This window comes from Equus caballus, chromosome 7, assembly GCF_041296265.1.
Source record: "Equus caballus isolate H_3958 breed thoroughbred chromosome 7, TB-T2T, whole genome shotgun sequence".
Lineage (NCBI taxonomy): Eukaryota > Metazoa > Chordata > Mammalia > Perissodactyla > Equidae > Equus > Equus caballus.
In genome coordinates, this window is record NC_091690.1 from 48,063,129 (window position 1) to 48,083,399 (window position 20,271).

The 20,271-nt window shown below is 44.2% G+C and overlaps 1 protein-coding gene across 4 annotated transcripts in view; it reads right to left on the minus strand.

Annotated features, from left to right (window-relative positions):
- Nucleotides 1–393: 393 nt before the first annotated feature.
- LOC100064925 (zinc finger protein 709) overlaps nt 394–20,271 on the minus strand; it is a 78,610-nt gene continuing 58,732 nt past the window's right edge. Inside the window, exons 1-5 of one of the 4 annotated variants that reach the window (XM_070274018.1) lie at nt 11,734–11,858; nt 6,885–6,985; nt 4,189–4,315; nt 3,923–3,983; nt 1,041–3,528 (exon numbers count right to left, since the gene is read on the minus strand). In XM_070274018.1, the coding sequence (XP_070130119.1) occupies nt 1,743–3,528; nt 3,923–3,983; nt 4,189–4,315; nt 6,885–6,956 (2,046 nt within the window). In that variant the 5' untranslated portion in view covers nt 6,957–6,985; nt 11,734–11,858 and the 3' untranslated portion in view covers nt 1,041–1,742. Of the gene's footprint in view, nt 3,529–3,922; nt 3,984–4,098; nt 4,147–4,188; nt 4,316–6,884; nt 6,986–11,733; nt 11,913–20,271 lie in introns of those variants that run through there. The other 3 variants (XM_023645333.2, XM_070274019.1, XM_070274017.1) reach the window with 3 other exon arrangements.

Genomic DNA, 20,271 nt, shown 5'->3' on the forward strand with positions numbered 1-20,271 from the left:
CATGAAAAGTGGGGACACCCTGCTTGCACCCAGCCCCTTCTCATGGTGCAGAGGCTCTGGTGTGCTCATGGTGTGCTGAGAATTCTGGGTACTGACCACTCTTTCCCCAGCTCATGAGGTAGCTGTAACATGAGACAATCAAGAGCATTCTGGCTGCTGTCTCTCCACTGCACTGATCACTCAGCCCCTCGAATGGGACTGTCACCCAGAGAGAGGCTTTCTATTGTCCCCACCACAGCTCCAGAGTCCTGGCACAAAGATTTTACCTGAACATGGGGAAAAGCCAGCCATAAAACACAAAGCTCTTAATTCCTTCCAAAGGAATTCACTTGGCCAACAAAACATCATATAAGTTCAAGTCAGAGGACACTCTCAAGAAAGTGAAGAATAAGGTGAAGGCAATTAGTAGATTTCTGTATTTAATGAAGATACAGCTTACACCATAGGCTGAACAGTTTTCTGGAAAGAGCAAGGGAATCAGACTACTGGTAGGATACTTCCAAGGGTCAGAACAAATGTGAAACGCTGACTTCAGAAAGTATTTCTACAAAGGAGCCAGAATTTCACTGGAGAATTTGGTAGAGCATGTTATGATAACCCCCCAGGACCTTGGTGTGGTTTTCAAGTTACTCTTGACTAACGGGTAAAGAACCCAGAAAATGGGATGGAAGGTTGTGTCCTTAGTGCTCCTAAGTAGCTGTCTCTCTCCCTGTGTGGTGGCTCCAAAATCTGAGTAATCCCTTGTTTGCTTCTGCCGTCCAAATCTCATGCAAGTGAAGCTACTGGTGAATTCCAGCATGGAACCATAAAGGAATAGATTCTTAAAGATCTGGTTCTTAATATCACCCTCATCAACACAACATAATACAAGGGTGATGTGTCCAGGTCTAGATTTTGTTGCCCTCTCACAGGCCTCTACAAGATTCAAACCCTATTCACCAAATACCAGTCAGAAGGAAGGACCAAGAGAAAAGGCCCAAATACGAAAATAAGAATTCCCAGCAAACTATACTCTTTGATAAACTTGCCACACATAAAACTTTGTTCCAAATGTTTAATAGCATGGAAAATAAAAACAGGCTCCTATACTCAGCACCCCCCGAAAAGAGCTTACTCTGAGAAAAGAACAATGTACACAATGGATGAGGCGTATCCAGGAACTGCAATACATGGCCAGTAAGAAAATCCTAACAAACACAAACTGTCATTTTTCAATGGCCCCTTAACACGGAACATTTAAAACATTATAAAATAAATGAAAGAGAAAATACTATTAACAGATTTAAGGAAAAAGCACTACCTAATAATCGTATATATTATTGATGAAGGATGATTTTCAGAATTATCTCACTTCAATATTCATTTCTGAAAGTAATTAATAGAAACCCACAATCCAATGCTGCACTTTAGGAAAGAGGCTGCGTAAACACAGTATATTTCCATCAAGCTTTTTCATGACTTACATTTATATTTCTTTTTGGTGGGAGTTTCACATAGAAGGATGTAGGCCATGTGACATCTTTCCAACATTGTTTACATTCAAGAGGTTTTATCAAGTGACTCCTCGTATGCCTTCAGAAAGAACTGGGATGACAAAAGGCTTTCTTGCATTCTTTACATTTACATGTTTTTGCTCTACTGTGCCTTCTCACATATCCTCAAAAGTTTGTATGAGAAAGAAAGGCTTTTCTACTTTCCTGACATGTATAGGGTTTCTCTTCAATATGAGTTCTTTCATGTCTTCAAAGAGAACTGGGAAAAGTAAATGCTTTACTACATTTTTCACATTCATACAGTTTCTCTCTCGTATGAAGTCTTTCATGTTCTCTAAGAGAACTGGAAGAAATGAAGGCTTTACTGCATTCTTTACATTCATAGGGTTTCTCTCCTGTATGAGTTCTTTCATGTACTTGAAGAGAACTGGAACGAGTGAATGATTTACTGCATTCTTTACATTCATAGGGTTTCTCTCCAGTATGAATTCTTTCATGTTTTCGAAGAGAACTGCTACAACTGAATGCCTTACTGCATTCTTTACATTCATATGGTTTCTCTCCAGTGTGACTCCTTTTATGTACTCGAAAGGCACTGAGAGAAATAAATGCTTTCTCACATTCCTTACATTTATAAGGTCTATCTCCAGTGTGAGAGACCATGTGTGATCGAAGGCTTGAGCGAGCTATAAAGGCTTTCCCACATTCCTTACATTCAAAGGGTTTCTCTCCAGTGTGAGTTATTTCATGTACTCGAAGAGAACTGGGATAACAGAATGCCTTACTGCATTTTTGACATTCATACGGTTTCTCTCTACTGTGATTTCTTTCATGTCTTTCAAGAGAACTGAAAGAAGTAAATGCTTTATTGCATTTTTTACATTCGTAGAATTTCTCACTAGTGTGATTTCTTTCATGTATTTGGAAAAGGTGAAGAGAAATAAAAGCCTTACTACATTCTTTACATACAAAGGGTGTCCCTCCTGTGTGAGTTATTTTGTGTCTTTTTAAGTTAGCATACAAACTGAAGGCTTTCCCACATTCTTTACATTCATAGGGTTTCTCTCCAGTGTGACTCCTTTCATGTATTTGAAATGAACTGGGATGAATGAAAACTTTTCCACATTCCTTACATTTATAAGGTCCGTCTCCAGTGTGAGTGATCATGTGCACTTGAAGATTTGTGACAGCAATAAAGGCTTTCCCACATTCCTTACACTTATAGGGTCTCTTTCCAGTGTGATGTCTTTCATGCACTCGAAAAGTATTAGGATGACTGAATGCTTTACCACAATTTTTACATTCATAGGGTTTCTCCCCAGTGTGTCTCCTTTCATGTATCTGAAGAGACCTGGAATAAATGAATGCTTTACCACAATTTTTACATTCATAAGGTTTCTCCCCAGTGTGTCTCCTTTCATGTATTCGAAGAGACCTGGAAGAAATGAATGCTTTACCACAATTTTTACATTCATAGGGTTTCTCTCCAGTGTGACTCCTTTCATGTATTCGAAAAGCACTGTGAGAAACGAATACTTTCTTACATTCCTTACATTTGTACGGTCCATCTCCAGTGTGAGAGATCATGTGTGATCGAAGACTTGAGGGAGCTGAGAACGCTTTCCCACATTCCTTACAGTCATACGGTTTCTCTCCCGTATGAATTCTTTCATGTATTCGAAGAGACTTGGAAAAAGTAAATGCTTGATCACAATTTCTACATTCATAGGGTTTCTCTCCAGTATGAGTTCTTTCATGTATTTGAAGAGAACTGGGAAAAGGGAAGGCTTTCCCACATTCCTTACATTTATATGGCTTCTCTGCACATTTTTGATAGGCATATGGTTTGTGTTCGGTGTGACATCTAACGTGCCTATTAAGCGATGAATGATGCATGAAGACTTCTCCACATGCACTGCATTTATACGGTTTTGCTGTAGTTTTCTTTTTCAGTTTGAGATTGGGAAGAAGGCTGAAGTTTTCTCCACATTGACCACCCTCTTCACTTTCAAAGAGTCTCCCTACCATATGACTTCTGTAAAAAATGAGAAGCACATTATAAATGGTTTCTTGCTAACAATTTTGTATTTGTCATATTTATTGTGATTTATAGGAAAAGCTTAGGTTTTCTGCCTTGTCTGAATGCTCAGAAATTGAATAAACTGAATTCTCTGCAAGAGTACCTCACCCCTGCTATTATCCAAACAGTGATATTCACATATAGGGTTTATTAATACTGTTTCCAAGAGAGCAATTTTGCAAAAGCTGAACCTCTACATCACATTTCAGAAAGTCTATTGAGTGAAAATTTTCTAAGAATAGGTAAATTTGAAGCAACAGTTATTTGTTTTGTTTGCATCTTTTTAATATTTCATAACATACCAGGATTCTCACCTGAGACACAGCTTTCTATTGTGAATGTGACTCACCTTAGTTTTCTCTCCCAGTTTTGATACTTTTCTTCAATATCATGATCCTCCCATGTTTTCCCTGAAACGCAGACCCCGAAAGTTGATTACAAAGATTTAGAAATTATAGAAAGAATTCTAGATTCTAAGACCATGATGAGCTATGACCAGTTCTATTTTATTTACCAATATCTCACCTTTCCACAGTCTACATCTTGGAACAACACTGAGAGGCCAGAAACACTTGTTCTCTCATTGATGCAGTGAAGGAATGTCCTCATTCTTACCTATTGAGGCCAGGTTCCTGAAGGTTTCCCGCATCACATCTCTGTAGAGTTTCTTCTGTGAAGGATCCAGTAAAGCCCACTCCTCTGGGGTGAAGTTCACAGCCACATCCTCAATGGCCACTGAGTCCTAAAACATTACAAATATTTGTAGAGGAGGATGCATGAGATTAACAGCACTTTGTCATTAGTACACCTACTTTGAAACGATCAAAAATTTATTGGAAAGAACGTAAATGATAAAGATAGAAGACTAGAAAAGGAAGAAATGAAGGTAAAATATCTTTTATATGTTTGTAATTAATATAACAAATGACACTTTCACATAATATTAGCAACAATGTATTTAGTAATGAGAAGCTTATGGACAACTGAAATAAATGACAGGAACGTGACAAGGCATAGGAAGGGGAAATAGGGAATACTCTGTTATGAAGTACTTGCACACGGTGAAGAGGTATAGTATTATTTGGCAGAAAAGGTGGGTTAGTTATAAATGTGTATTGAAAACTCAAGGGCAAGTTTTTAAAAAAATGTGTAAAAGATATACTAAGAGAGGAGAAAAAAAAGAATCACATAAAATGCTGAATTTCAGCCAGAGAAGGTGGAAGACAAAAAGAAACAAATGACAAGAGCAAGATATAAGAATATTAGTATCAATCCAGTGTATTAATAACCACCTTAATCATCAATGGTCTCAATATAATTGAGAGATACAGTAATATCAGATTTACAAAAAACAAACTGAGTTACATACTGTCTACAAGAAATCCACTTTCAATATAAAGACACAAATACATGAGGGGTAAAAGGATGGAGAAAAATATCCCATGCCAACACAGGTGAAAAGAAAGTTGGCATACAAATATGAAATATAGATAATGCGGATTTCAAACCAAGGAAAATTCAGAGATAAAGAGGGACATTACATAATGATAAAGGAGTCTTCTCCAAGAATGCACAGCCATCCTTTATGTGTATGAGCATAACAACAGAGGGACAAAATACATAAGACAAAGAGCTGATAGAATGCAAGTAAAATAGAGGAATTGAGTTTAATAGTTGGAGAATTCAACACCCTCTTATTATGAATTATAAATTCCAGTAGGCAGAAATGGTGAAAGGACAGAGGTGAATGGAACAGCACTGTGAAACAAGTGGATTTCATTGTAATCTATGGAATACGTCATGCAACAATAGCAAAATACACATTCTTCTCAAGGTCACGTGGAACATTCACTAAGACAAACCACATTCTGGGACATAAAGCACACCTTGGCACATCTGAAAGAACAGAAATCACATAAAATATGCTCTCAGACCACACAGGCATTCATCTAGAGGTCAATAACAAGAAGATAGTTGGAAAATTCCCAAATAAGTGGAGATTCAACAATATATTTCTAAATAATACATAGGATCAAACAAAAAGTCTCAAGAAAGTGAAAAATTATTTTGAAGTAAATGAAATGAAAACAGAAGATACCAAGGGTTCTTGGATGCAGCAACAGCAGTGCCTAGAGGGAAATTTATGCCATTGAACAATTACACTGGGAAAACCAAAGATACATAATCAAAAATGTAAGCATCTACCTTAGGAAACAATAAAGGGAAGAGCAAATAAAACCCAAAGTAAGCACAATAAAAAAAATAAATAAAAATTAGAAAAGAAAGCAATGTCATTGTGGGAAATCAGGAGAGAAATAAAACAGAAAAAGCTGGCTCTTAGACAAGACTAACAAAATTGTTAAACATCTAGTCAAGATAAAGAAAAGAAGGAAGACATATTACTAATACAAAAAAAGGAAAGCAGGGGGAAACGAAAATAAAAAAGGATTTGATAAAATCCAATATCCATTTATGATAAACTAGTAATAGAGGGGAACTTTCACTACTTGAGAAGGAACACCTTTTTGAATTTTGCAGCTAAACTCATAACGTTTTTTCCATATGGCATGACTGTGTCCGTGAAACCTGAGAAAGGATTCACAACAGAAATAACTCCTGGAATTCATAAGGGAGTACAGCAAGGTTGAAAGGTACATGAGTCAACGGCTTTCCTTACAGACCCACACAAATATAGTCAACTGATCTTTGACAAAGAAGGAAAGGCAATTCACATGAAAAAGCAAGTTTTTTAAACAAACAGTGGTGGAAATAATGGATACCCACATGCAAACACACATACATAAAATGAATGTAGGCACGGGTCTTACACCTTTCACAAAAATTAAGTGAAAACACATCACAGATCTAAATGTAAAATTCCAAAGGAATAAACTCCTAGCATATAACATAGGAGAAAATCTAGCTGACTTTGGGTTTGGAGATGAATTTTTAGATACAAACCAAAAAGCAAGGTCCAGAAAAGAAAAAAACCAAAATTGTACTTCCTTAAAATGAAAATCTCCTGCTCTGAGAAAGAGTGTTAAGAGAATAAAAACACAATTTACAGAGTAAGAGAAAATCTTTGTAAAACACTTATCTGATAAATAATTGCTATCAGAAATATCCAAAGAACTCTTAAAACTCAACAGTCAGAAGACAAACAACCCAATAAAAAAATGGGCAAAAGATGTGAAAAGACAGCTCACTGAATAAGATATACAGATAGGAAATAAGCAATATAAAAACATGCTTCGCATCAAATGTCATTAGGAAATTGCAAATAAAACAATGAGGGAACATTAAACACTTACTAAATGGGGAAAACTCAAAACAGTCAGAACGCTAAATACTGTTGAAGATGCAAAGCTACAGGTAATCCTCATTCAGTTGGCGGGAATGGAATTTGGTGTGCCTGCAATGGAAGACAGGAACTTTCTTTGAAAACGAACTACACTGTTGCTACATAGAGGAAGATCCACCAATAAGGCACCTTGGTATTTTTCTAAATGAGTTGAAACCTTATGTTCACACAAAAGCTACACTTGAATGTTCATAGACGCTTTGTGCATAATTGGCAAGAGTTAGAGTTTTAAGCAAGACGTCCTTCAAGTGTTGAATAGACAATCAGTGGTGTATCCGTACCGTGAAATACTGTTCAGCAATGAAAGAAATGAGGTATCAAGCCATGAAAACACAGGGAGGAAACTTAGAAGTATACTGCTAAGGGAAAGAAGCCAATGTGACAAGGGTACGTAGAGTATGATTCCAAGTACATGACATTCTGGAAAAGACAAAAGCATGAACCTGTAGAAAGACCTTTCGATGTGAAGAACTTGGAGGCTGGAGGGAGAGATGAGTCGATAGGTGGAGCACAGAGGAGTTTCAGGGAAGAGAAACTACACTCCATGACACAGAAATGGATGGGTCCATGTATTTATACATTTGCCAAAACCCACACAGTGTATAACACGCAGAGTGAATGCTAATGTGCACTGTAATGCATCAACATGGGCCAGAAACCTACCAGAGTAATACAAAATGAGACAAGTCGTGCAAACTGTGTGGATGCAGAGAGGAGGGTTCTGTGGAAAATATCTAAATTCTGATCAATTTTTCTGTAAACCTGAAACTGTTCTAAGAAACACTTAAGTCTTTCAAAAAAAATGAAGACAGACTCATTACAGTTCACCCCTGATGACTGAAAGAGGACATCTCTTATTCAACTGATTTCAACTGATCTCAGTAAGCCAGTACAGCGCTCTATGAGCCTGAGACCCATACGGGAGGGGAAACTTCCATCGAGTGCCTTGTTGGGGAGCACAGCACTGTATCCTCTGAGAAGCGCCATGGTCACTATCAGTAGTGTCAGAACCCCAAGGTGGATGACGAGTGTCCTGGGTGAGTCCTTGTATTGTACACCCAGCAATGTACTTGATTTCTACTTTGAGGATCTCCAAGTCAAGAGATTCCCAGAGTTCTTTGCCACAAAGTGGCATCTCATAGACAATCATCCAAGAGTTTGTGAACATGTGCAGATTAGGCCAACTTTGGGCCTGTACTAAGATTACTGCCTGCTGCTTGGTTAGCTCTAACGATCCTTCGGTTTGGTTCTTCATCACGGATGTCCCAATTAAGGGATGAAGAGCATCAGTGCCACACTGAGCTCCATCATGTACAAATGTGTATTGTCATCAAACTCTATGCACTCCCCAGTGCTGTGCATTCAGTTAATCCCGAGGAACTACCCAGGGAACCATGGGGTCTGGGAGAGGGGTGGCCTCCTCCATCACCACAGCATCTTTCAATAACCTGAAGAAGGGCCATGACCCTGCTGCACGTGGCATACACTGCAGGGCCAAGGTAAGGCTACATTATATGACAAGTAGGTGTCAGTAGCCGAGCTGAGCTGGCAGGATGCTGTTTCCAAGGCCAAAGGCATAACACGTGCGCTGGTAGAGGGTCTCATGCTCATTACTTACGAGAGCCTCCATTTTCAAGAGATCTCAGTATGAGATGAAAAAGCAGCTCTAGTGGCATATAGTGCGGGACGTGGGGCAGTTTCCTGCATCAGAAGCCTTCAGACAACTTAAGGCCCTCCTCCAGAGAGCCTCACATCACTGCCGCCATCAGGGTCAGACACCTCCTCCATGACAACTGGTTGGTTTACAGAGTTTAAGGAGCCCAGGATGAAGATGGGTTCAAACTAGTCCCTTTGCTGTGACAGATGCAGACTGTGGGTGTTATCCACCATAACCCGGAGGGTCAGGACCTATGTTGCAAAAGACACTCGGGCAGCAGCAGAGTTCCCTAGGGGTCCTGCTGAGCCCTCTCTGATCTCACCACCTACTGGCTGCATTTTCCTCTCTTCTCTTTCTCTGTGAAATAATTGCTCTGTAAGGAGTGACCCTTGAAGGGCTCAGCTCACTGACAGGGTATAATCGTCCCCTCACAATCCCAGTATCAAGGCAAGCCCAACCTCAGTGTCACACTCACTCTAGACACACAGATAGATCCCACCAAATCACTGACTGAGGCCACATAAGGAGGGCCTCATTCCCAGACTCCTGCTCCTGAAGGACGAGGAATTACCCAAACTGCCACCTGGGAGTTCTCCGCACCTAGAACCCAGGCTGGGTGGGGTCAACAGTGCAGCATAGGGCAGCACAGCGCCCAGGAGGAGCTGCCCCGCAAGCAGCAGCCCACAGTGCAGGAGCCTCCAGGCTTTCTCATCAGCCTGTCCAGAGAAGAAGTTCCCAGGGGAAAAGGAAGGGTGAGGCTTAAGTTGTCAGCAGTCAAACAGCAAATATGTGGATCCAGGTCACTCATTACAAGAACAAACACGGGTGAGAAAACTAGGCATTCGCACTGGCTTGTTTTCACATAAAGATGTACTAACAGACTGATGAAGCAGTGAGCAACATTGGTCATGGGAGGGAGGCTGGAGTCAGGTAGAGGAGCGGGGCAGGATGTGCAGGCGGGGAGTCTCCTTAAGGGAGTCCTCTCTTAGGAATATTTTAACCTTCCCACTCATGATTTATTTGAGATGAGAGAACTTTACACACACCATATTTTCCTATGCTTGATGATTATTTTTAATTAACTTTTGCATTTTAAAATTAATTAAATTTTAACATTTCTACATAGAAAAACACACCAAGATTTAATCCTTTAAACCATAATAAACATAGAACAGTAAAAAACAACTTACAAATTCATTTCCAAAAGGACAAGGGGCATTATAGTTTGTCCCTGCACTATGTTTCACAGTGCTGATATTTTCAGGAAGGAGTACGCTAGGGGTTTGCGATTAAGCCCTGCAATAAAGTCGGAATTCCAAAGATATATGTAAGCTTTACATGACTCCTTATATCAACGAAAATAGAAATTCAGGGGTTTTTTCCTCACATCCATTAAAACAGAGCACCGTACTGGCTTACTGAGATCAGTTGAAATCAGTTGAATAAGAGATGTCCTCTTTCAGTCATCAGGGGTGAATTGTAATGAGTCGGTCTTCATGTTTTTTTCACAGACTTTCTCACTGTGCACAGATTACACTCTCAGTGCACCTACAGTGTGGGTGCAAAACTCAAACATAACATTAAAATCTACAGGCCTAAGGAACCAGAACCAGAGCCTCAGAAAGGGCGTCACTCCCCACCCCATGAGCACGGGCACCCCCAGCTTTCCAGGGCTCTGCAGCTCTTCTCAGGATAAAGGCTCCTTCCATGGGGGTGTGAGCAGCAGGACACCTGCAGGGGAGGCTCGCCAGGAAGGACAACTGGGCCTTCAAGGCCCTCCCTCTGCAGGCCCAAGGGGGCCTTAGCTTAGACTCACTGCCCTCAGGCCTCTGCCCCCACTGGAGATGCTTTGGAACATCACTGTCATTTCAAATGACACAAACCCAGTTTTTGAATAATTCAGCAAAATCACTTAAACTCAGTCGTTATGTGGAAAATAGGGCAGAGTGTTATAAGGCAGTTCTACTAGTTCAGCTAGAAAACTCTAAAGATCTATCACTTTCAGGAAAAAAAGTCAGTCATTATTTCCATGGCAAGAAGTCACACTTGAACGCTTGTGGTCTGCATGTCTAAGGCCTGGAACTTCATTTAATAACATCCAAAAGCAAAGAACAGGCCTCAGAAACTGACTACACACGTTCAAGGGAAGAAAGAGTGAAATGAGAATTCTTAACAAATGGAATGTAATATTTCTTTTTCTGAAATTCAGCTTTGTTGTTTGTTTTTAACTATTTTATATTGTCTTCCAAGGATTATTGATTAAATATATCTACGGTTATTGAAAAATGGAGACACATGAGTTAGTGAATCTTTTCTAGGTCACAAACCTAAGGAGGGGCAGTGCTGACAGGACAGCTCACCCAGGAAAGTTTCTCAAGAGGAGCCTCCACCCTCCAAAGGAGTGACAACTGCATGTCTGTCTCCAGAAAGACCCTGGAGGGGAGACAAGGATTTCATGCTTTGTAGTTGCAGGTGGTTATTCTCTGCTTTCCTCTCATGTAAAATATCCACAGACAAATTTCATCTTTAAAGAAGAGCCATCCATGGCTCTGGGGAATAACGATAAACAGCTAAAAACGGGTCTCTTTGATGCACCGCGGAGGGCGAATAGTTGATAAGGATGCTGTGAATCCGAGAGGGGCAGGTGACTTTGGGAACACAAGGAGCGATCTGAAAATTGAGACTTATTGGCAGCCCAGGAAAAGCTAGTCTGGGGACACAGGGTTGTGGATTTGAGACCCTGCTCCCCAAATATTTGGAAAACTCAGGAAAAACTGGGCGCCTCATGGGGAAAAAAGAAGCACTAGGGACCCACAGACCGCAGCCCCTCCGCGCACGGACCCCGGAGACCGAGGCCCGACTGTCCTGCGGGCCCTCCCGCGGGCCCCGCACCGTCTGGGACACGCTGGGCTGCGGGGGCACCGCGGCCCAGAGATGCTCCGGCCCAAGTCGCCGCGCCCAGGGACCACAGGACGCCCGGGGACCGGCTGACGGCCCCGCCCCCACGCTGCGGCCGGAGGGGCCTGAGGGCCGAGCGGCGCCTCCGCGGACTCGGGGCCGCAGAGCCCGGAGGGGACGGGGGAGGCCGGGCCCGCCCCGCCGCTTCCCACCAGCCCCTCCTCCTCCGGGGCTGAACTCTCACCATTGCTGAGGCTCGTGGGGCCCCCGGCGTCCTCCCTACGACTCGGTACAGGTCACGGCGCCACGGAGTCCGCGGCAGAGCACCGTGGACACTTTCAGGGCAGGCGGCCAGCCATCGGAAGGATTGTGGAGCGAGAGGAAGCCGGAGGTGGCTGCTGAGCGTCGCCCCGCCCACCTGCCCCAGAGCCGACTCTGATTGGACAGGTCATAAGGCCCCTCCCTCTCGCTCCTGAGTGATAGCCGGTCGGAGGTCAGGCGTCTGAGCTGACCCGGAGCTGAACCTTGTCCTCTCGGGGACTTCTGCATTGAAATGGCGATGCCACGAGGCCACTCGAGGAACTGTGACTCTTTGCAAACACAGACACTTCATAGTCAACTCACGGTGCGTAATGATTACTCTGGCTCCACTTTGATCTCTGACTGTTGACAGCCTTGAGTCTTCCACCCTGCGCTTCCCCAACCCCACTCCTGTCAGACTTTAAGGAATCCTCTGGCCTCCCAACCCCTTAGCTCTGATGGGAAGTTGGAACCTCAGCCCCAGCTGGGCGCAAGGTCTCTTCTCAGTCTAACCACACGGTGGGAGGTGTGTTCATTCAATTCTCAGGTGTACCTTTTACCCTGGAGGGAAATTTACTTTAGGTCATTGTTTGAATGTATCCTGAGAGAACTCTGAAGTGTGAAGGCTATAGTATCCCTAAGGTAATTCAATTCCTGTTTGGACTGATACAACAAAAAACCAGAAAAGGTTATGTAAATGTGGGATGTACCTGAAAAGTATTCATGTGCTTAATTAAGAGATTGGATTGCAAAACTCATTTGCGTTTCAAAACTCTTAATGCATTTATTCACTTATTTGAATTTTTTTTTGAAAAACAATACACATCCGATACAATGGGCCCCTTTAATGTCTACAACTCATGGTCTTCAGTGCAATCATCACCACAGTCAATTTCACAACATTTCCATCACCTAAAAAGAAACCCCTATGCCCTTAACCCACCACTGCCCTATCTTCCTGCTTAGCTCCTCCAAGTGTCAGCCCCAGGGAACCACTAATCTATTTTCTGTCTTTATAAATTTCTGTATTTGTTGACTTTCAGGTGAATGGAAATATATAGTATGTGGTCTTTGTGTTTGATTTCATTCACTTGGCATAATTTTTTCAGGGAATTCCATGTTGTAGCATGTATCAATACTTCATTCTTTTTTTAACTTGAGATATTGTAACCGAAAGTTTGGTCCCTGAACCCGATGCCAATCCAAATAACGAGAACAGAGTCTTGAGTGGAAGAGGAAAGGTTTTTACTATGCCAGGCACAGGGAGCAAAGCAAGGGCTCATGCCTCAAAAATTGCTAGCTCCCCGATGAGGAACGGGTAGGGATTTTTATTTGGGGTTTTGGGTAGGGGAGGGGGGAACATGTAGCTTGTGCAGCTCGGCGCCTTCCCACCAGCCTGCGTTTGGCCTTGAGAGGCTGCTTGCCGCGAGGCGGGGGCGGGGACTAGTGAGAGAGGAGATGGCAGGTGCGCGTCCTTCGCTGGTGTCTCGTCTTCCTGTTTGAGGCGGGTTCCAGCGCCAGAAGTTGAGGAGTTGAGGTCTGGGAAGCCTCCGCTCCTTGATACTCTTGAGACAGCGGCTTTTCTGGCAAACTTGCAGGACACATGATTAGCTAAACTTTAGTGTGCCTCCAACTCCAGGCCACCTGGGCTTTTAACGATTTGTAACTCCCACTTAGTTGTAAAGCTCAAGGAATCCAAGTTTAAAGAAACAGGTATTTACATATGAGTGGAGCTAGAGAAGCAGGAAAGGGGGTGGTGGGTTTTAGTTTTAACCCCATATACGCTGGGTTCAATGTGGGGAACTGATATCAGGGCTGATGTTAAGAGCCTGTAACACATTCATTTGAGAGCCCAAATAGGGAAAGCTACAGAGTCAGAAGTAGATTAACGGATCCTACATCTTGGGGGATTGGAGGAGGAAGATGGGAATATTGGGAGTGATAGATAAAGTGTAGGTGAGTTTCTTTTTGAGGTGATGAAAATGTGCAGAAGTTGCCTGGGGGGATGATTGCACGTATTTGTGAGTATACTGAACTGCTAAATTGTACACTTTAAGGGAGTGCACTGTATAATAGTTGTGTTGAGAAGCTGGAGCTGGTGCATTAAATTCAGTGTGGGCAGATTATGACCTGCTGAATGGGGAGGTACAAGCCACCCACATGGGGTCAGCAGGGAGCTCCCTCAGCACCTGAGCTCCCACTTTGGGGAAATCAAATCCCTGGGGTCATTTTGATTGAAGCGGCAGTTTCAATACATCCACACAGAGAAAGTACAGTCACAAGATTTGTTACTTATAGATCCCAGAAATAGGCAGAGGTGCAATAAACCGAGGGAAGGGAAGTCCTCTGTGCCAGGTCATGAGTGAGCGGGAGACAGACAGCAGGGTAGCAAGCACCTGTTACTTATAAGGCGGTTGGGGCGGAGGTCACTAACTTTTTGCAGACTCACCTCTGAGTGGTTATTTTAAAAAGTCTCCCAGGAAAAGCAAAGTGGGGACTGATGGCGGAAATCCTAAGCCCAGGTCCTTATCTAAATGTCCAGACTCTGGGTGTGAACAGGGTCGTCATACTGTAACATACCTAGGTAGCAAACCAACATAGCTACTTTTCTCATCAACATTGACCCCATGATGCCTAGGCATTAGCCTTTAGGGAAAATTGTGGGCACTGTCTGGATGGTGGAGATATTAAAAGCCATTGGCAGGGTCTTGGTCACCCAGCGGATGAAACATTTGAAGAAAGCAAAATGTCAATCAACAATTTTAACAGATGAATGATAGTTTCAAATCCTGTCCATAACCCTCTGGCCCTTTTTCGGGGTCCAGCCAAGAAAATAAATCAAAGCCCTTGGATGAGGTTAAGGTAAGTATTTGATTAAACGCTACAGTGAGATTATGGAATCCTTGCACCTGTTGGGCCATCCTTTGTAAATTTGTCCAGAATTATTAACATACATGCAGCAGGTGGTGCCCTTTACAGCACATCCCCTCCTTTCTTGGCCAATAAGTAATCTAGAGCTAAACGGTTATGGAAACCATCTGTGCTAAAGAATCCTGTTGTTGTAGTAAGGCCTGGCTTTGGTGTAATATCCCTGTGCATCAAGCCAGGTGGCTGACAGGTTGGTGTTTGCCTTAATATTGTGTTGTTGTGAGCCCAGTGTGGCTGCATCTAGTCCAGTCTGGGTGAGGGATGGTAGCAGACCTACTCCCAATGTAATGGGGATTAAAGATTAATGCTTTTGATGTGAGGGGGCAGAAAGAGAAATGGATTGAAGTTCCTGTCCAGTAGGAACAGACAGGACTCCGGAGGCCATCAAGGAGAAAAGTGCATTGGAGGTGGAGGGAAGGAGAAGTGCACATATGGAGAACCACATATGTGTGACGGCCACAGGGCATTGGACCCACAGTGGACACCAACTGCTTGATCGGGAAAGAGGAAGTAAATACTTGTTCCCCCCATATGGCTGGGCCTCAAGGCCCAAGACCATAGGGATTGTGCTCCTTGGGAGGGGGTGTAGGTCATATTCATCCAAATGGTGTTGGTCCTGGGCAGATGTAGGGGGTTATAAAAGGCATGTTGGGGGTCCTGCCAGGTGCTGCATAGTCAATTGCAAAGTGACCTGCCTGGCTGCAGTTGAGAACCATAGAGAGCAGCTGGGCAAGCCACAGGGACGCATGGGGTGCCTTCTGTTGTGCAAATTGGGCAGGGTCAATAAGTCAGTCCTGTGGGCCATTACTCAGGATAAAGCTGTTGTTGAGCCTGGTAACATGCCTAGCAATTCCAGTGCTCCTTCCCAGATGAGCTCCAGTTTCTGCTCATCGTATAAAAATATTAAGACTATTGGAAGTTTTGACCAAGAGGACTGTGGAGTCCTGAGTGGTAACCATTGGAAAGGGTCCCCTCAGGGTGGTGTAGGGAGGTGACCGTGCAGCTGTGGTCCTGGAGGGTGTAGGGGGATGCTGTGGTGGTGGTAGCATCTGAATTCAGGGAAATATTCTCCCGACAGAAATTAAGTTCACTACCTCCCAGTAGGACTCATAATGTGGACTAATGTAAAGTGTGTGGTGAAGGCAAGGAATTGAGTGAAGTGTTTAAAGGAGCCCCTGTAAGGTTGTGAGATTCGACACATACCCTGGCCTCTCAAAGCTCAAAGGTGGACCTGGCAGGCAGAGTATCGCCTCACCCTTGAGCAGCAAGCATTGTAGTGAGCAGGAGGGCCTTGGGTAAACATGTAATTTTGCAAAATGCAACCTATGGGGGCCATCAGCAGGGAATTTAGATAAACAAGCATTCAGTTCAGCAACCAAGTCCCAGGGAGTGCTCACCATGATCAGCTGCCAAGTCTTCCTTGGTGTCATCTCTGCTACAGAGGAAGGTTACAAAAAATTTTAGTTATATGCTCCTGACAATGTAATGCTTCACCTTGTATTACCAGAGATGGTATATACTGGTTGAACTGCATAAGCCTGTCAGCCAATTAGGATTGAAATTAGGGCAGTGCAAGGGCCAGTGTCTGAAGGTCAGGACGTCAGTGACTGTTTTGGCGGGGTTGGTGGCCTTTAAGCATTTGTGCCATTGATCCCATTTAAGATAGAGGGCTTGAATCACCCAGCCAGCATCCACACCTGGTAGCCTTTGGGGCACAGCCCCTCTAGGCCTGACTTCTATCACACACCACCCTGCATCCTGGGTTGCAATTATGGGAGAGTGCTGTGCAGTTCCAGCAACTTTCCAGTGTTGCCTCTCTGGGGTTGAGGAGAAGCCCCATGGCCCAGATGGCACAAAGGCACAGAGTAAGGCCAGCAGCAGTGAGCATCCACATTTTATAGTTTTGCTTCTGCCCACTGACTACCCCACGAGAAGATTTATTATGGGGCCACTGTGGGTCAGCAGCTCATTGGTGGCCTCCTCCAAAGTGGGATAGGGCCACATGTTGTGACCATATTGCCATCTTGTCATTTTCTAGTGTTGCTGGTGTTAACCAACCTGAGTGCCTCTTCCCCCTTTTAGAGATCCACATGGCTCCTTCAGTGGGTCCGGGTACAATTATTTCCACTTCCTGTGGGGAGGGATGGTTAGGAGAAATGAACCACCCACTAAAGCTACTAAACACTGGACTTTCAGCTGGTATTTGCAGATCAAGTAGGGAAGTGCGGTCCAGCAGCAGCATGTGGGTTTGTGTTTTTCTAATGGGCCAGGACTGTATATGACCAGGGGGTCATAGCTAACCACCTGTCCCGGAGCAGGTTGCCAATGAATATTAGAAAGTGAGACAATCAATGTTTGAAATATGTAAGGGGACACAAAATTGTTGGGAAAATGTACATAATGTTTTCCCATAAGCTGGAGGCATTAGATTCCCCCATGATAATCATCTGCAGCATGGCTGGGGGAGCTCAGTTGGTGTGAGGAGAACGATGGCCGTATGGCCTAGAGTTTAAAGTAGTGAGTGCCCCTGGCAGCAAGGAAGCCCATTTAGGAGTCCATTTACCCCCTGGAAACTTAAGCAGCCAGGATTTTCCAAGACCATGGTGGCATTCAGTAACGCCAGAGGCCTGTGGCTGGTATGGGAGATGAAAGTTCAGACGCCCTGTTGGAGAGCCCAGAGTTGGGTTACATGGGCCGTAAAATGAGATGTTTGGTCTGAGTCAATGATGTCAGGAGGGACAAATGGGGGCAGGATATAATTAGCAAAAAAAAAGAGATTACCTGCTCCCCAGAGGGGTTCCTGGTGGGTGGAGCAAGAAGTAGGCTGCTAAAAGTAACCACACATAATGGCAAAGTGGGTAGTGCCTGCAGATGGAGGAAGCAGCCTTATGAAATCATCCTGCCAGAGGGTAAAAGGGCAGTCCTCTCAAGGAACCAAAGCGTATGGGGCAGTTTCCAGTTTTTGGCTTGAGTGCATAGTTTCCAATTCAAATCAATGCATTTTGCAAGGGCTGCCATACAGGAAACACCCCTGCTGTGGGCCCAGGCCAGTGTGGCAGCAGCTCCCCCATGACCCAAAGAGAAATGGGACCATCTGGCCAGGGAATAAGGAGTAAGGAAGTGGTGACTAAGAAAGGCCGGAATAGGGGAGCTGAGGGTTGATTGACCGGGGGGAATCTGCAGTTTTGTGGTAGTGAGTGGAGTCCACATTTCTTGGGAAAGAGTCGGTGGTTGAGAGCCCTGAACAGGTGGTGACTTGGATTCAGGCAAAGGCATCTACCTTAGCATTAAAGACAGCCTCTGGTGTGGTAGCATTTGTATGTTGTGAAATGTGAGTAACCTTAACTGTGACTGGTGCCTGGGGAATGTCCCTCCAAATTGGGGCACTCCAAATGGGATGGCCTTGAATGTGAAAATTGTCCCACTGCCATTGGCCTGACCAAACCACTAGCCTGTTAGCAATTGCCCATGGGTCAGTAGAAAGGCGGACGAGAGACTTGTCATGGGCATCAGTGCTCTGTACAGCCATTTTTACTGCCACCAGCTCAGCCAGCTGAGCCAACTCTGACTTGCCATTTTTGGTAAGAGTGGCACCACTGGCAGGATGGTACCCTACTGCTCTCCGTACAGTAGCGGCATTGCTGTCTGCCTAGTAAACAGACTCCCTTTGTCACTCCATCAGCTCTTCCCAGGGGCTACCCCAGGTCACCAGAGTCTTAGGCAGTGGGGGAACTGTAACCAGTTCCTCAAGGTCTGTGGGCAGGGGGCTGAGGAGTGGGGAAATCACATCCTTTTATAACTTAGAAAGACCTGCCACATCAGGTTTAGCCCATTCCTGAATATACCATTTCTATTTCAGCAAAGAGGCATTTATACCCACACTGAGCTGCTATTGGGAGGCATCCCTTATCCATGATGTGACAGGAATATGGGTATGCAGGGGACCAGGCTCCTTTCCTATGAAGGACTCTGTTTCTGACAAAGTCCTGTAAGTGGCCAGAATTTTTTTTTCTACCCTAAGCCCCAGTACAAAGTTGTATGTCCTAGTTATACACTAGTTCCTCTATGTGCGACACCACCTCAGTATGGCTTGATGGTATGCCATCAAACTAGGACCGTGCTATGTCCATGCCCAGGATCTGAACCATTGAACCCTGGGCCGCTGAAGTAGAACATGCATGCTTAATCACTATGCCATGGGGCTGGCCCCATGTGGCCAGAATTCGATGTTCTAAGAGGGTATAGCAGACAGCTGTGGGGGCAGCTGTCTGGTCCAGAAGCCCATAGGCAACCAGGAGGAGCTGTGTTTAGTCCAAGGTTCGAGGATGCATAGTCCATGGTGGCCAGTGCCTCAGCCCAACGGAGTAGGGGAAGAGCTTAATGAGTTGACCTTTGCCCAGCTGTAAGTCTTGATGTTGAGATTCTCCTCAGTGAAATGTGGAGGATTTGTGTTGACTGCATGTATGGGTCTGAGAGTGATGGCTAAGTGTGGTATGTGTTGCCTCCAAAGTATGAAGAAACTTGAGATGTGTTGGGCTTGTTGTAGCTTGATGGGAGGCTGCATAGTTAATAATTGATGTTTAATTGGAAGTGGGATTTGCTAGCCTTCAGAGGATGAGAAATTGAAGAGTTGTGGCTGGCCTTTGAAATTTATGTGGGGCAATAGCCTAACGTCTATGTTGTAGTTGGTCCACCACCCATGTTAGGGCCTCAGACACTACATCGTCCGAGGGGCCCCCAGTTAGAATGCCATCAATATAGTGTCAGATGGTGCAAGGGAACACTGTAAAGGCATCCAGGTTTTGCCAGCAAAGATTATGGGCAATAGCCTGGCCATTAAGATAGTCCCTAGGCAGCTGGGTAAAGGTCTATTGGGTCCCTTCAAATGTGCAAATGTTCTGGCTGGGGCTCCTTGGTGATCAATACTGAATAGAACATATTGGCTAGATTGATCACAGCAAAGTGTCCTCTGGAGCCCTTTGGATGTCTTCAATTAATTGAACAATGTTGGGAATGGGAGCTTTCATGGGGGCACCTGAGTGTTTAAATTCTGGTAGTCAACTGTAGGATGCCACTCCATAGTGTTTGGCTTCAATACCCACCAAACAGGAGAACTGAAAGGAGAAATGGTGTCTAATAAATCTTGAATTATGGGCCATAATTCCTCAGTCCCCTATCACAAATGCCATTGGAGGGTATTTACGGTCGGAAGCAGGAGTGGCAGTTTTGCTGGCTCCCAATGTTCAGCTCCCACCAGGAAGGCCAGGAATGTGGGTTTGTTCCAGACAGTGTAGTGGTGCCTCAAGGCATCCATACATATAACAAGAAAGGGTAGGACCTGAGGGGTCACCACCACTAAAAGATTTTTAACACAGATTATTCCAAGAGTGACAGCCAATGGAAGTTGAACACCTTCTCCTGTCCCACCTGTTACACCTTTTCATTTAAAAGGTGCCCCTTGCTTATGTTTGGAGGGGTTCCTAGGAAGCACTGTAAGTGGGGCTTCAGGGTCAATGACAGCAGTAAAATGTTTATTATGTGTGTTCCAATTGAT